At 55.6% G+C, this 14,614-nt stretch overlaps 1 protein-coding gene across 1 annotated transcript; it reads left to right on the top strand.

Annotated features, from left to right (window-relative positions):
* Window positions 1-3,898: 3,898 nt before the first annotated feature.
* MAD2L1 (mitotic arrest deficient 2 like 1) lies at window positions 3,899-10,276 on the top strand. Its single transcript, XM_028521175.2, has 5 exons — window positions 3,899-4,176; window positions 4,963-5,109; window positions 7,527-7,647; window positions 9,296-9,399; window positions 10,041-10,276. Exons 1-5 carry the CDS (start codon window positions 4,104-4,106, stop codon window positions 10,211-10,213), a joined length of 618 nt encoding a protein of 205 aa, XP_028376976.1. The 5' UTR covers window positions 3,899-4,103; the 3' UTR covers window positions 10,214-10,276.
* The last annotated feature ends 4,338 nt before the right edge of the window (window positions 10,277-14,614 follow it).

Genomic DNA, 14,614 nt, shown 5'->3' with positions numbered 1-14,614 from the left:
ACCTATATTTATAGTTTTTTTTGGTCTGGGGAGGTCTTCAAAAGATATTTTCCCACTTACTCAAAATCTTAGTTTTATCACTAGCTGGTAGATTTGACAGAAATCATTCAACTATGCTTTCATATTGAGCAATAACAAAAATAACCCTACATACAAAATATTCAGAAGCAACAAGCTAAAAATGTACTGTAGCCATAACTGGGCCAAATTTAATATATAATTATAAAGTCATTTAACACATTAAGTCTATTTCCACCAATTTAACAGCGACCACGGCGTGTTCATGTCTCACGGAAGCTCCACATTGCTAGTTTGCGTGTCTACAACTGCTCTGATTTGTTCCGAACATGTTACATCTTAAAGTGTGTCGTACTGTCAACCCCGACTGACCACTGAACCCGTTCTTCACGTGTGTTCCACACGCACACACCGCATTCCACAGTCTCGGGGAAGTGACCGTGAGCACAACCTACCTTGCGAGTTACACCTGTTGGCACCCAACCATGGGTGAGCTACCGAAAATCTTCCAAGTAGCTCTGTATCACTATTTTGAAAGAATTATGATAAAAGTAAGAAAATGAAACCCTAAGAAAACGTGAGAATGCTTTCTGATAAAGGTGGCCCATGCTTTTCATGGTAAGAACTAGGGACATGTATGCTTCCAATAATATTTAGTGCTCCACTTTTACTAAAAGTAACATTTCACATCCTATGCACACACGGATCATTAAAACCATGGATCACATCGGCACAGAGATAGGTCTGCGGACCTCACTAGGCCGTGACCCAACTCTGCCGGCTGCCTTTCCGAGCGGGGGCCGAGGACCAGGGTCCTGGGGCAGAGCCCGGGGGGAAGTCAGCCTGCAGGATTCACATGCCGTGATTTAATCCTCAGGCCCATGAAACACACGCACATGCTCATCAGAGATACAAAATAAGCCTTAAGTAATCAGAGTAGGAAACTGATGATGATAATTCTTGCCTCTCACAAATGAAAAAAAAAATATATATATATAAAGAAGAAAAATGTCAAGGCTTATGACTGCATCCTTTTTTAAAATAAGCAAATCCCTCAGACTTACATAATTAAATACCCATGTACACAAATGTTTTTTTCAAAATTTACTAGGCGAATGTCTTATTAAAATTATCATCCAGTATCTGTTGTATCAGATTTAAAAGAAACTGCCCTATTTTAAGATGTTGACCTTGAGAATACAATAACACCTGACAATGTGGGGAAAAAAACTTTCCTAAGTCTATAAGAACAATAAGCTACCTAAAGTGTTTTTGTTAAAAATTTAATATGCAACATAAATGTAAATGTAAACATGTTTTTCTGGGGTGTTGGTGTGCCCATGGGCACACTTATAAATGTTTAAAAGGATACCAATTGCTTCATATGTTATAATTCGACAGTTCATTCTGATGTAGTGGAAACCACCAAACTCATTTTCCCTTCCTTTTACTTTGAACTGAAGCACAGAACAGGAACTGAAGTTTTAAGATGTTATTTCGCGTGGAAACAGCGCCACCTGCTGGCAGTTGAAACTTTTCATTAACAAAATCTGCCATGGATTGTAACTGCCCCTTTCTGGACAAGTTTAGTAAAAACTCACAGTTTAAAACCAGTTCATTTTTTAAAACGACCTTTAAAGACAGGGACATTTTCCAGTATGTCCTCAGATGGATGTAATTTAAAGAGAGACTCAGCCAGGGCCCCTAAATCGCGCTGCCGCACCTGTGAGCAGACACTGAGCCCCCAGCTGACTGGGGAGCCACTGGGAACCTCGGTGTCCTCGTCGGCGAGATTGTTCAGCGACGTCCCTAACCAAGTCACCTCCCGTCTCAAGTCACACTCGATTCTGGCTTGGGAAATGTTCGTGAGCGTTTCTGGTTCTGGCATCTTAACACGGACGGAATACAGGCACACTTTTTCGCAGTTATTCCTTCATTATGACGGGTTTGCTTATATACTCTGCTTGAATTTTCCTAAAAAAAGAAAAAAATCACCTTAACTTGCACTTCTCCTTGTCCAAACAGCATTCCCCTAAACAATACACGTTAGACAGAACTGATTGAGTTGTGAATTAAAGTAAATCAAGGGAATAAAAACGAGTTTTTTTTTTTTAAATAAACAACACTGCACAAAGGTCAGGCGCGCATGCTTTAGACCCCGAGGGGCCGAGGTCAGACCCAGCGTTCAAGTCCCTCCAAGCTCCCAGAGCCTCGGTCGCCGCGATACCCAGGGAACCGCGCAGGCCCGGAGTCCCGCAGCCCCTCCTCACGGCCCGCAGCTGCGGCTGCACCGCGCTTCCTGCAGCCAGGCCTTCGGGTTCACACGGACTGCACGCTGTGCGCCCTCCGCGGCAGCCGTCCGCCGGACCCGTTCCGAGCGTCAGCTCCGGTGCACTGCTTCGTGCCCCAACTCTCTGGCGCCCCTCCAGGCCGGGCCCCCGACTCCCAGGCCTGCACTGTTCAGAGGCCCACCAAGCTCCTCTTCCGAGAGCCGCGCACGTAAGGGCCTCCCCAGGCTCATCAGGGGGGCGGGTCACAGCGCGTCTCCCCGAGAGCCCACGGAGAACACGCTGCGGTCAGAAACGGGCACGGGCCGCAGCCGGCATTTTAAGTGCTCTGGTGGTCAGACTGAGAACTGAAGACACAAGTGGGGTTATTTTAATAATATGTTCTATTTACTGCGATGCATGTCAAGTACAGTTTCAATGAGCAGTCAATTTAAAACCGTATCACGTCCTCAAAACCTGCTGTCTCGTCCTGCAGCATCTGAGTTCGGGCCAGCACGTCCCAGTGCCCGAGAGCGCCCCGCGGCGGCGGCTGGGGGAAACGCACTGCACCAGGGGGTAGACGCCAGGAACCCAGGTGTTCGGCAAAACGCCCAACCCAGACTGCCCCGGGCACTCTCCGTTCCACGGCCACGGCTGAATGTAGCTCTGAAAAAAGTGTCCCTTTCCTTATAGCGACCCCGAGAACCCAGAAGTCCCGGGTACCTTAGTCCCATCCACTCGGATGCGAGTTCGAAGCTCCCACCGTGATGCAGAGACCCGCCTCCCGCCACGTTCCCGAGGGAGGGGGGTCGGTGTGCAGCAGGAGGCAGGGAGCCACACACTCGGGCACGCCCGTCCCGCTAAGGAGGAAGGATAGAGACGCGCTTTGCTGGGTCGGGCTGGTCCATTCCCGGTTACACTGTTTGACCCCTAAACGGATCCAGCCTGACATCCACCGGCGCTGCAGGCCGCAACCTCAGAGGGCCCCGCACTGGCGACCCCTGGAGGGCGCGCCCCGTGTAACCCGCCGTGCGCGCGGCCAGAGCGCGGCCAGCAGCCCCCGTGACCGGGCCCAGGGCAGAGCGACCGGGCGAAGGCCCGGGGCGGACCTCCGGGCCGGAACGGCGAGCCTGACTTCCGCCCACCTCGAGGGTCCCGGAGGAGCCCCCGGGCCCGGTTCACACCGCCGGCGGGTGCCGCCTGCTGTGCGGCCAGAGCAGCGTCGCCCGGCGCTCCGCGGGGAGTTAAGTAACACGCCGGCCCGGGAAGTGCCCCGGCCCACTTTGCAGGTAGTTTTCGTAGCCGCTTTAGGAGTAAACTAGCCAGCGGGGCGCCGGCTCCGGACGCGGAGTCTCTGAGCCTGTTCGTCCGCGCCCCGAGAAGCTCTCCGCGTCCACGTGGTCCGCGGCGGCCCGGCTGCGGGTCCCCACGGCCCGGGCCCGCTCCTCCCCTCGGGGACGGCCCCGGCCACTGGGGACCGCGGGGGCCGTTCGCGGCACTCGGAACACATCTTCCAAACGCGCCGGGGCGCTCCTGGGTGCTCGGCCCGCCGGCGAGCGAGCGGCGCCCCGCCCTCCGGCCTCCGCCCGCGACCCCGGGCCGGCGCGGCCCAGGACCCGGAACTGCCGACCACGCCTCCTCCAGCGCCCGCGTGACGCTCCCGCTCCCGCGGGGGCGGGGCGTCTGCCGCGCGTGCGCAGACGCGACGGCGAGCGGCGTCGTTACTTTTGAAAGGAGAGGCGGGAGCCGCCGCGGAGCCCCGCGGAGCCGTGCGGTCGCCGAGTGCTGGGGCCGCGCGCCGCGGCCGGGGGCCTGGCCATGGCGCGGCAGCTCTCCCGGGAGCAGGGCATCACCCTGCGTGGGAGCGCCGAGATCGTGGCCGAGTTCTTCTGTGAGTCGTCCGCGCGGCCGGGCGGGAGCGCGGCGGGGCGGAGGCCCGGCCTCTGCGGGGAGCGGGCGGCCGCTGGGCCCCGGGTGGCGGCCTCCCGCGCTGCGGGGAGGCGGAGGCGAGGCGGAGGCGGGCGCGATGCGGTGGGGGTGGAGAAGGAGCCGGGGCGCCCGAGGCTCTGCTGGCGCCGCGGCCTCTTTCCGGGAGCGCTCCGGAAAGGGCGTCCCGCACCCCCAAACCCCCACCCCCACCGACTCGGGACGCCCTGCGGCCGGGGCGGGACTACCGCGAGCGCTCGGCGCCGCGCCGTCCCCGCCTCCCCTTCCGCCGCGGACCGGGGCGGGTAGGCAGACCGCCCTCTGGCGGCGCCCTGCAGCCGGGGCGGGTTGGACCTTCTGCGGGGAGCTGGGCGGACTTGGAGAGGGAAGGGAGGGAGAGGGCGCAGCGCAGTGTGCGGGCGCTAGCCAGCTCTGATACTCTCTCTGGGGCGCGCGATCTGAGGTTGGACTTGGAGCGCAGTGGGGGAAGTTTGGCAGCGGTAAACCGCGTGCGTGGCATTTTCCTTTTGTCGCCGCGTAAATGGAAGTATATATATCTTTTATTTAAAAGCAAGATTTTAATGGCACTTGACACCCACTCTGCTTTCAGCAGGACACAAAAACACACACGTTTAGGCGTTCACAGCTTAATACTGTTCGTGAAACCTGAAAGCCAGGTCACATCTAAGTAGGTTTTACTTTCTGGTGTTACAAAATGATAATGGCTTGTCCTCACCATTTCTGCTTTCAGCATTTGGCATCAACAGCATTTTGTATCAGCGAGGCATTTATCCCTCGGAAACCTTCACTCGAGTGCAGAAGTACGGACTCACCTTGCTCGTAACTACTGACCCTGAGCTCATGAAATACCTAAACAATGTGGTGGAACAACTGAAAGGTACTTATCCTTCTGGAATCCACATTTTCTAGCGTCTTGGTGGTTATTTTTCGGCTTTGTACATAGAAGTGTGAAATTAACTGCCATCTCAATTACAGTGACTCTCAAATTAGGAGGAAGCAAATGATGTAGATCAGTATTAGGAATCTGATACAGCTTAACAAAGCTGTCTTCATCAACTTGCTTAGAAAATGACATGCAGTTTGTGTGGCCAAATGGAACCAGTGGGAATTGTACATAGTTATGATGGTATTTATTGTCTGTGGGGGAAAAAAGCCTTTATATTCTTAATACGATACATTTTCTGTACCTGCATGGAGTCTAAAGCCATCATTAAGACTGAGGAAATAAGGATTTAACCTGGTAGCTAAAGATAAAATAAAAATTAAGAAAGAACTACTAAATAATAGAGCACCCAGTAGAGTTTTCTTATTTTTCACCTATTTCCACCTGTGTTTTTAAGAAATCCTGCCTAAATTTAAACCTTTTCTAAATGTTTTTTTCTTGGCTCAAGAAGTTTTTTTGTTGGATCAATATTTATTTTGCATTGATTTCTTTTTCCTTTTTCTAGAAGTTCATTACTTTCTCTTTCATGTTTCTTTCCGCTTGGAATTCTTACTTTCAATTTTCTGAGTTGTAGGATGTTTCTCACTATCTTGCCATTTGATTTTTCAAAGTACTAGTTCCAAAAAGTGCTACAGTGCTTTTTTTTTTATTCCGTGTATCCTGTTTTTTTGTTTTGAGTAGCTTCGTTTTTTCAATTACATCCTGTTTTGATCAACACCAGGGCTGACTCACCCACAGCCCTTCACAGCGGGCCTGGGCCCGCGGGCAGCTGCGGCCTGCGTCTTCATCTCCATTTGATGATGGAGAGGGTGGACTTGCCTGCACCGCGTTGCTGACGTGTCACCTCGCGTGCTGTAGCCCGTCCTGCGTGACGTCCACCTGTGTTCCGGTCGAAACGGAGGACTCGCTCTTCCGTGAGGGAGACTGTTTGGTCTGCCTCCAGCCCCATCCCTCTAGCCTCCTTGTGGGGTCCGCTCGCTCTCTCTCAGGCTTTTGACTTGTTTTGATGTGGAACATTTCCCACTTTAAAAGACAAAAAAATCACCACCTACTGCAGACCTTCCCATCCCCCCGTCCCCTCCTCTTCAGAGCTAAGAGGATAAAAGTCTGCGGGTCTGCGCCGGGCGTCAGCGAGGCTGACTCGAGCACACGCGGCCCGTTTGCTGTGCCGCCTGGGAGCTGCAGGTGTCCGTACATTTTTAAAGGGTTTTTTTAAAAAGAACACGCAGCAGGGACCTGGGTGGCCCACCGGTCTTAAACATCACTGCAGTGTTTAAAGAGAAAGAAAACACTGCTGATGTCCGAGTGCACTGTCCCAGGTCCCAGGGTCAATTTAGGGCTCCGTCTCGGGCCTCTGCTCACTGCAGTCTCTCCAGGTGACCCTGACAGTGCGCGGCCCCACTAGCAGCCTTATGGGGACCACCCGGGTCCTCCCCAGCCCCCGCCCCTGGGGAATGCCTCCCCCATGCCTTTGTGCAGCTGTCTCAGGGACACTTCAAGTCAGTGTGCACAGCTGAACCCAGGGCTGTCCCCATTTCCCTCTCCCGTCCTCTCGGTGCCCGGATTGGCCGCCCAACCAGTAACATGACTAGGTCCTCTCAAAGTGATCCAGTTAACCGTGACCTTAAACCCCGCCTCTCCTGAGCCTGTCTGCTGCTCTGTCTCTAGCGGTCTGCCCCCTACAAGCCTCCACCACCCCTGCAGGTGTCCCAGGTCCCAGAGTCCATTTTGCACATCTCGGCCGGAACAGGGGTCTGATGTGCACATGCAGTCACCTCACACGCTGCTTCAAACACAGCAGCGCCTCCCGGGCTCTTGAAGTGGAGTCTTGAGACTTCGGCCCACGGGACCTTGTGAGGTCGGCCCCGGCTCACCTGGCAGCCCCGCCCGTTTGTGCTCCTTTCTCAGCGGCAGTGGTTCCCTCCTCTGGTCAGAGCGCCTCCCTGTCCTTTCCCACATCTCCTGCCGTGGGCTCTCAGAGCCTGACGTCGGGCCTTTCCGAGGCGAGGCCTCCCCCGGGGAAGTCAGGGCCTCCGCCTTGTGCTCTCCCTGCACCATGTGCCTCACCTTCCTTGCAGCTGTCACAGCTCTCACCTCACCTTTCTCGGCCCAGCGCTCCGGTTGGCACCTGTGCCTGCGTGCCCGCTGGGCCTGGGGTGGGGGCCGCGTGCTCGCCGCTCCTCTGCGCCCGGGGCCGGCCGGCTGTGGATGCCGAGAGTGGGGACAGGGGCTGGCCGGTGGGAGGCACTGCAGAGTGCAGCGGCCAGGGTCTGCCGGGACAGGAAGGGTCGGGGGAGAGGGTCACTTTGTGCTGCAGCAGAGCAAACCCGGCGCCGCCTCCTGTGTTGCAGACTGGCTGTACAAGTGCTCGGTCCAGAAACTGGTGGTGGTCATCTCGAATATCGAAAGTGGCGAGGTCCTTGAACGGTGGCAGTTTGACATCGAGTGTGACAAGACTGCCAGAGACGACAGGTAAGCACACATTAAATGGTTTCCACTGTCATAGACAAGGCCTGTCCGGGAACCGTCCCGCCATTGTCAGTATGACAAGAACTGTTTGTGCAACATGAGTGTCACCTGGCAGCCAAGGACAGTGGACTGGAATGCGCATGTGTGAACAATGATGCCTGCACTGTACTAGTCCGTGGGGGTGGTAGACGCTGTTGAGTGAGCGTGTGCACTGTGTGGCTGTTACATTCAAAATGACTGAGCGAGCAGAGCAACAAATCTATCAAATTTTACATTAAACTTGAACACTCCTCCGTGGAAACTATTTGGACAACTCAGAAGGCCGCAGCTGTGGGCACCTGGTGACGGGCAGCTTCATCACGACAGTGCGCCCGCTCACATCCCGTCTCCTGCAGAGTTTTTGAGAAACACCAAGTCACCCAGCTGAGTCAGCGCCCCCACAGCCCAGATTTGGCGCGCTGTGACCTCCGGCTTTTCTCAAAACTAAAGTCACCTTTGAAAGGGAAGAGATTTCAGACCATCGATGAGATTCAGGAAAATATGGGGCGGCTGATGGTGATTGGGAGAACTGTGTGAGGTCCCAAGGTGCCTAGTGCGAAGGGGACTGAGGTGTCACTGTCCTGTGTGCAATATGTCTTGTATCTTCTCCAATAAGTGTCTCTATTTTTCATAGTGCGTGGCTAGACACCTGGGCAGATCTGGTATTTTTTCCCAAAACTTGTTTTCTTCAGTAAAATGAGTTCTGATTATATTGAATTAGTTTCATATAAAGTATAATTTTTTCTAACCTATGCTAATTAGCTTTTCAGTCTGTGGAAAAGTATTATTGCTCACTTTGACATCATTGTGTGTCTCGATAGCGCCCTTTGCAAGTGATCGCCTTTAGTCTGAACCAGCGAACTCCCCGTGCGCGGGTTCGCATGGTGGTGCGCCCGGCACTGTGCGTGGTGCACTGGACGGACCGCTGAGGGGCTGGGTCACAGGCACCTCTGACCAGAGGGGTCATCCTGGGCTCTCCCGGCTTGCGGGGCAGCTCAGATGTCCTCCTTCGTTGCCACCAACACCCTGAGACCCTTCCTGAGCTCTGCAGTGCCCAGACCCCCGAGGGGAGGTGCCCAGCTCGATCCGCTGGTGCGCGGCCCTGCCCGGGCCCGCCGCCTGTGAACACAGGACCCTTTCTCATGGTGAGGGCACGTTTGCTTCCGACACCTGCGGTCTGTGTCCGGACACGTGCCGCTCCCGAAAACAGTCTGAGGCAGCAGGGCGAGGTGTGGAGGCGCTGCCGCAGTGCCGAGATGATTAGACCGGTTAAATGTTTTAGATGCTTGCTATTTTTATTTCCAGAGGCGGTGAGGCTGTCCTCGTGTGGGCCACTTGGCAGATTCCCGGTCGTCTGGCACTCGGTGGCCCGGTGCCGCGACCGGCCGTGGAAGCAGCCGGTGGGATGAGTGGGCGAGTGAGGATGCGCGTTGTGCTTGCCAGGGACAGGTCCTAAGGACACACTTACACTCATCTAAAAGGGAAATAAAAAACCTCCTTTTTAACGTACTATTTGGTTTTGGGCGCATCCCATCAAATGAACAAGTTTATCAGTGTGTGCAATAACTCCTTGAAACTAAAAGCGAACCAGCTGACGTGGTTTCTTCGGCAGCGCGCCCCGGGAGAAGCCCCAGAAGGCGATCCAAGATGAAATCCGCTCGGTGATCCGACAGATCACGGCCACCGTGACGTTCCTGCCGCTGCTGGAGGTCCCCTGTAAGCCTGGCGCGGTTCCCGCGGGCGTGGCGTTGTCGGGGGGGGGGGAGGAGGCCTGAGCTGCTGTGTCCAACTTTATCCAGCGTTTCTTAGTTACTGATATGTACTGTAAGTGAGGGGAGAGCATTACAGAGCAAAAGTCGTGGTGTGCGTTCCAGAAACGTGGAGATGCTACAAAGGCCAGGGGTGACAGGGTTCCGCGGTGCTTACTCTTGACCATTGGGTGTGGCTCCTTCCACTGTGTTGTTTTCTGCACACTCTCACGTGTGTCACTAACACTCCCGCTGTCACGGGGGCTCGCTCTCCCTAGTCTCTCCCTCCTCCTCCTCCGGCTGTCCCCTGGACTCGCACGGGGTGGGGTGGTCACGGGGCGGCGCGCCCGCTCCCCGGGGCCCACGCACTCGCACGCGCCTGCCCTGTCTGCAGACGCCGCGCAGCGGTCTGCTCAGCGAAGGAAGCGGGCTCCGCCTTCCGTCAGGGGCAGTGAAAGGAGCGGGTCTCTCCTGCGCTGAGGCCGGGGAAGGGAAACTGTGCTTAGAGGCCGGGTGGAACGCCCTCCCACACTGCCGGGCGGTTCGGAACGGGGACCGGGATGGGGGTGATGGACCAGGGAGCACTCCAGGGTCCTCTCTCCCACGCAGGTTCCTTCGATCTGCTGATCTACACGGACAAGGACCTGGTGGTGCCCGAGAAGTGGGAGGAGTCGGGGCCGCAGTTCATCGCCAACTCGGAGCAGGTGCGCCTGCGCTCCTTCACCACCACCGTCCACAAGGTGAGCAGCATGGTGGCCTACAAAATCCCCGTCCTCGACTGAGGGCGGGCGGCGGCGCGAGCGGGCCCTCCGGCGCGCGCTGCCTGGCACCGGTCAGCGACGACGTGTTTCACCGCTCCGTCTCCAGAGGAGAAGCCCAACACTCTACCGAGCTGCAGGGTCGTCCCACTTTCGGTGCCTGTCGGACTTTCTGGAGTAAACGTAGTCTTTGCATGCTGTCCAAGGCGGGGGGCCACGGGTGACGGGGCACTGCCGGGTCCTTTCCTGTGGGGGTTGCAGCTAGACGGGGAACCTGTGCTGTGACGCTGAAGGCCCAGTGGCTGGCGTCGGAGCGCAGGCGAGTCTGCAACAGCAGCAGAAGTCCGACAATCCAGAATTTTTATTCGGGCCCCAAAGTGACTGATCGGCCACAGCAACAGAACACTGCTATTGGGTCCTTTTGCCATTTATTTCATGTGTATAGTTCCCATGTTGAGAAAATCTCCGATTGTTTGATTTAATGTATATAATTTACACTCATAAAGCCACTGCTATTTCTACTGTTTAAATTTTGGTGATACAGAATTCTTCCTGTCTTTGTGTTGATAAAATCAAGCTTTGAGTGACCGTGACAAATAAAGCTGAGAGCGCGTGTTTTAGCTCTGCCTCGCACTGCGTCGGCCCCCGGGTGGCAACGAGCTCCGGCTCCCTCGGCCCCGCCCCCCGCGGCTGACCGCGGTCCGGAGCAGGCTGCTCCTTGGATTCAAACTGCGTGTGGCACGGGGAAACCTGCTGCTGTCCTGCCCCACCTCCCCAGGGACGTGCGCAGCGCCTTGGTCCGGCCTCTCCACGCTGTAGTTGGTCCTGACCCAGGGGTCACCGAGGGGTCGTCTCGGGGTCCTCGGACGGACTGCCCTGGGGCCGCAGTGCTGGTGCTCAGGTCACCTCTTCCCGCTCCATCACGGCCGCAGCGCACAGGAGCGCCGCCAACAGCAGCTCGGGCACGCCAGGGGGAAGCCCTGGAGGCTGCATTTCGGTGACAGGCGGGCACACACACGGGCAGACCACAGCCCCGGCTGTCCCTGGGGGGGCCTGGCGGCTGTGGCACCTGCCACAGACAAACCGAGGCGACTGTGACCACAGACTGCCCCTGGCCACAGCGAGGTGGGAGGGCTGAGGGCTGCAGGGGTGAGAGAAACCGGTCAGTCGCCTCTCGCAAGCCCCCACCCGGGGACCTGACCTGCAGCCCAGGTGCGCGCCCTGGCCAGGAGTCACACAAGCAGCCTCTCAGGTTGTGGGACAACCCCCAAGCCACGGAGCCACACCAGTCAGGGCGGAAGGTGGGTAGGTCATGAAGGACGTCCTATTGAACAGGCTTCCAGTGCACCCCCACCCCCATCCCCCGTCACTTCTGGACGGTGACGACGTGGGGAGCCAGTTCGGTTCAGCAGTGCGGCTTGCAGGGCCTGCTCCCCGTCCCGCTCCGCGGGACCCTTGGGCTCCCTGGGGTTCCTGACCGTTCTCTACCAAGTGCGGAAGACACGCCTCTCCTCAGCGCTGAGCACAGCGGAGGAAAGACGCTCGCGTCCATCAGAAAGCGTTTCAGGTTTTGGGGTGGTTACTCAAGGCTTTCCAGCATAAGGCAGCCTTTGAATAAACTTAAAAAACTGTGTTGTAATTTCCCCGTCACCAGTCAGTCCCCTTGCACCCCCCCACCGCCAGCAATCGCCGTGCTGTTGTCCACGGGTGCTTTTTCCTCAGCCCCTCCACCCCGACACCCCCGCCCTGACCAGCGGCCACCTGCTCCCCATCCAGGTGTTTCACTATAAAACCCCTGCTCCTTGTTTCAACCACCAACAGGGGGGGGGGAGGGGTCACCGCTTTTAAATAACTAATAGAGGAAACACTCATACAGTGAATTTCTCAAAGTAATGAGGCATCTTAAATGCACACACAGCAAATTAGCACTTTAACCTCACCAAAATTACCTTATTAAAATGACCTAAATCTTTCGAATTAAAGTGATAGGACTCTCTTGTGACACCCAAGCAGACGGAAGTGACACGATGTGCTTTTGCACGTGGGTAGTGCTTCTCTTAGCACGTTCACGGCCTGGGAAGTCACAGAGGCTGTTCCGCCTCTTTCTGTAACACGCTGGTGGTGAAGTCCAGCCCAGGTACACACTTTCCGAGTTTCTTCTTCGCCACTGCGCATCCCTTTCCAGCACACCACGCACCCCACTGCCCGAGCTCCGCCCCTCTTCCTCTTTCACTGTCCACGCCGGTCACAAGCCTATCCCCACGTCCCCCCAGAGCCGGTTCGCAAGGCAAACCCACACCCACCCTGCGGGGCCCTCCCGAGACAGCGCCTCCTGTGGGAAGTACGCGCCCGGGGCACTTCCTACCCGCTGCGCCTCCGCGAGCAGAGGCCATCGCTCCTTGCGCTGCCGTTTTCCCCGCGAGATCCCGCGGGTGCCCTCGTGACCCGGGGCTCCAGCAGTGACTTCCGGTCGGCTGCCCCGAGTCACCCGAGAATCCCCGTGCGGCCAGGACTGGGCCTCGTCTGTAATTGTGTGAGCATGCGTTTAGCACGTCGGACAGTTGCTCAGCGATAACTGACATCCGGTTCGTAACTGTCAGCTAAACTTCCAGCTCAGGAAAGTGGGAGGAATGTCTGAGGTGGCCCCAAGGTAAAGAGTTTGAAAACTCTCGCAACAGTCTGCATTGCAACAACACGGTTAACTGTCCGTGGCTCCGCTGGAGTGTGGGAGCCCTTGTGGTTCGGGTTCACTTTCTCATTCACGGGTTTTTCAAGTTTGCTCAGAGCTTTGCAAAGCAGTTTTACCAATTTCCGCCCCGAACGACCCCAGACGAGAGAGCCCGCTGCTCCACACCTCACCGGCACCTCCTCTCCCCACACCATGTTAACACGCGTGCATGCAGCCCCGCACCCACCTGCTGAGGAGCCCCGCCCACTCCCGCGCCTGCAGGGGAGCCCCGCCCACTCGAGCGCTGCTCTGCAGCCCGCAGCTCCTTCCAAGTCTCCCACCTGCTTCCGAGAAGCGATGAGCTCGGGCTGGAGGAAGGAGTGCGTTTTTCAGAAGGCAAAGAACAAAAAGCAATAAAAAGGGACATTTTAGATCCCTATAAATGGAAAGATATACATTACGATCATTTTTCATTCTAATGTATCTTTCAATAATGAAGAATACAACTCTCCAACTTTCAAAGAGCAAAAAAGTAGTATCAAATGCCGAATTGTGTCACCGATCGAGTCCCTCCCCCAGCCATCCCAGGTGCCCAGCCCTGTTTTATTTTTGGGTTTTCAGAGGAACAGTCAGACTATGGTGTAGATGAAATAACAGCCTACAGTTTCTGGTTCTGTCTAGGTTACGTGAAGTATTCTTCCCATGCCTAACTCCAAAGTTAGTCTTCGGCATCGCACTTCCTCATGTGGCCCAGGGAACAGCTCTGTTCGCCTTCCAGCGTAAAAGGCCTTTGTTCTTGAGCAGCCACACACATGCGCGTCCACACACACACACACACACACACACCCTGGAAACCGAGCTCCGGCCGGGCCCCAGCCATCTGTCCCTGGGAGAGACCAGGAATTTGATAGGCTCTGCCACAGAGACGGGCCATCTGCGGCCCTGCCGGCGAAGCTCCGAGCCCCTGCGGGCGGGCGGGAGGGCGCTCAGACACCCCCTGCTGTAGCGTCAGCGGCTCAAGCAGAGGACGTTGCAAATGCATAAGCCCTTAACCGAGGGGACACCCAGCTGCGCACACTGTGACATGTGTGTTTCTGGGAAAACGATGAGGTTTTCAAAGCTTATCCACCAGGAAACAGGGACTGTGAAAAGGTGTGTTCAACAAACACAGAAATTAACTTTGTTATACTAATTGGATAATTTAGTGCTTTAGAACCCACACCACACTACTTCCAGTACATTTAACCCACGGAACTGAAATAAGGTGCCTGGGCTGCATTGTTAAATGGAGCATTTATAATACATAGCTAGCATAAGCAGAACGTGCCAGAAAAAAACAGAATGTGACTTCACCAAATGTTCCATGGCAAAAGTTATTTCTACAAATCACGGAAATAACGATTAGTTTTCTCTGTTAAAAACACGTGAGGATATTTAGTTGGTTTAAGCTGTAAAAAAAACACTCACACAAAAGCTATCCATTAACTAATTAACTAACAAGCACATTTCACACAGGCACTTTTTCATGTCTGGTACCTAATTCAGTGTTATAAAAATGCTTAGTGTTCCTCAACCTCATAAAAGTCGCTACTCAAGAGTATGTTTGATGCGACCGATTGTCCCTCACGACGCAAACGTGTCACTCAGCATCACGGAGTCCCTGCTGCAGCACCGGCAGCTGCGACCCGCCCACTCTCTAACCGCCGGCCCCTGCGCCCAGCGGGGGGACCGCACCCGCACCGAGCCTCGCGCCGCGC

Source organism: Phyllostomus discolor, chromosome 8, assembly GCF_004126475.2.
Source record: "Phyllostomus discolor isolate MPI-MPIP mPhyDis1 chromosome 8, mPhyDis1.pri.v3, whole genome shotgun sequence".
Taxonomy (NCBI): Eukaryota; Metazoa; Chordata; class Mammalia; order Chiroptera; family Phyllostomidae; genus Phyllostomus; species Phyllostomus discolor.
This window is presented reverse-complemented; position numbering and strand designations above follow the sequence as displayed.

Excerpts from the sequence above, each read along its gene's own strand:
- MAD2L1 (XM_028521175.2), top strand. The coding sequence starts at position 4,104 with ATGGCGCGGCAGCTCTCCCGGGAGCAGGGCATCACCCTGCGTGGGAGC. Across the intron at positions 4,177-4,962 it reads GATCGTGGCCGAGTTCTTCT|CATTTGGCATCAACAGCATT; the intron begins GTGAGTCGTCCG and ends TTCTGCTTTCAG. Across the intron at positions 5,110-7,526 it reads TGTGGTGGAACAACTGAAAG|ACTGGCTGTACAAGTGCTCG; the intron begins GTACTTATCCTT and ends CCTGTGTTGCAG.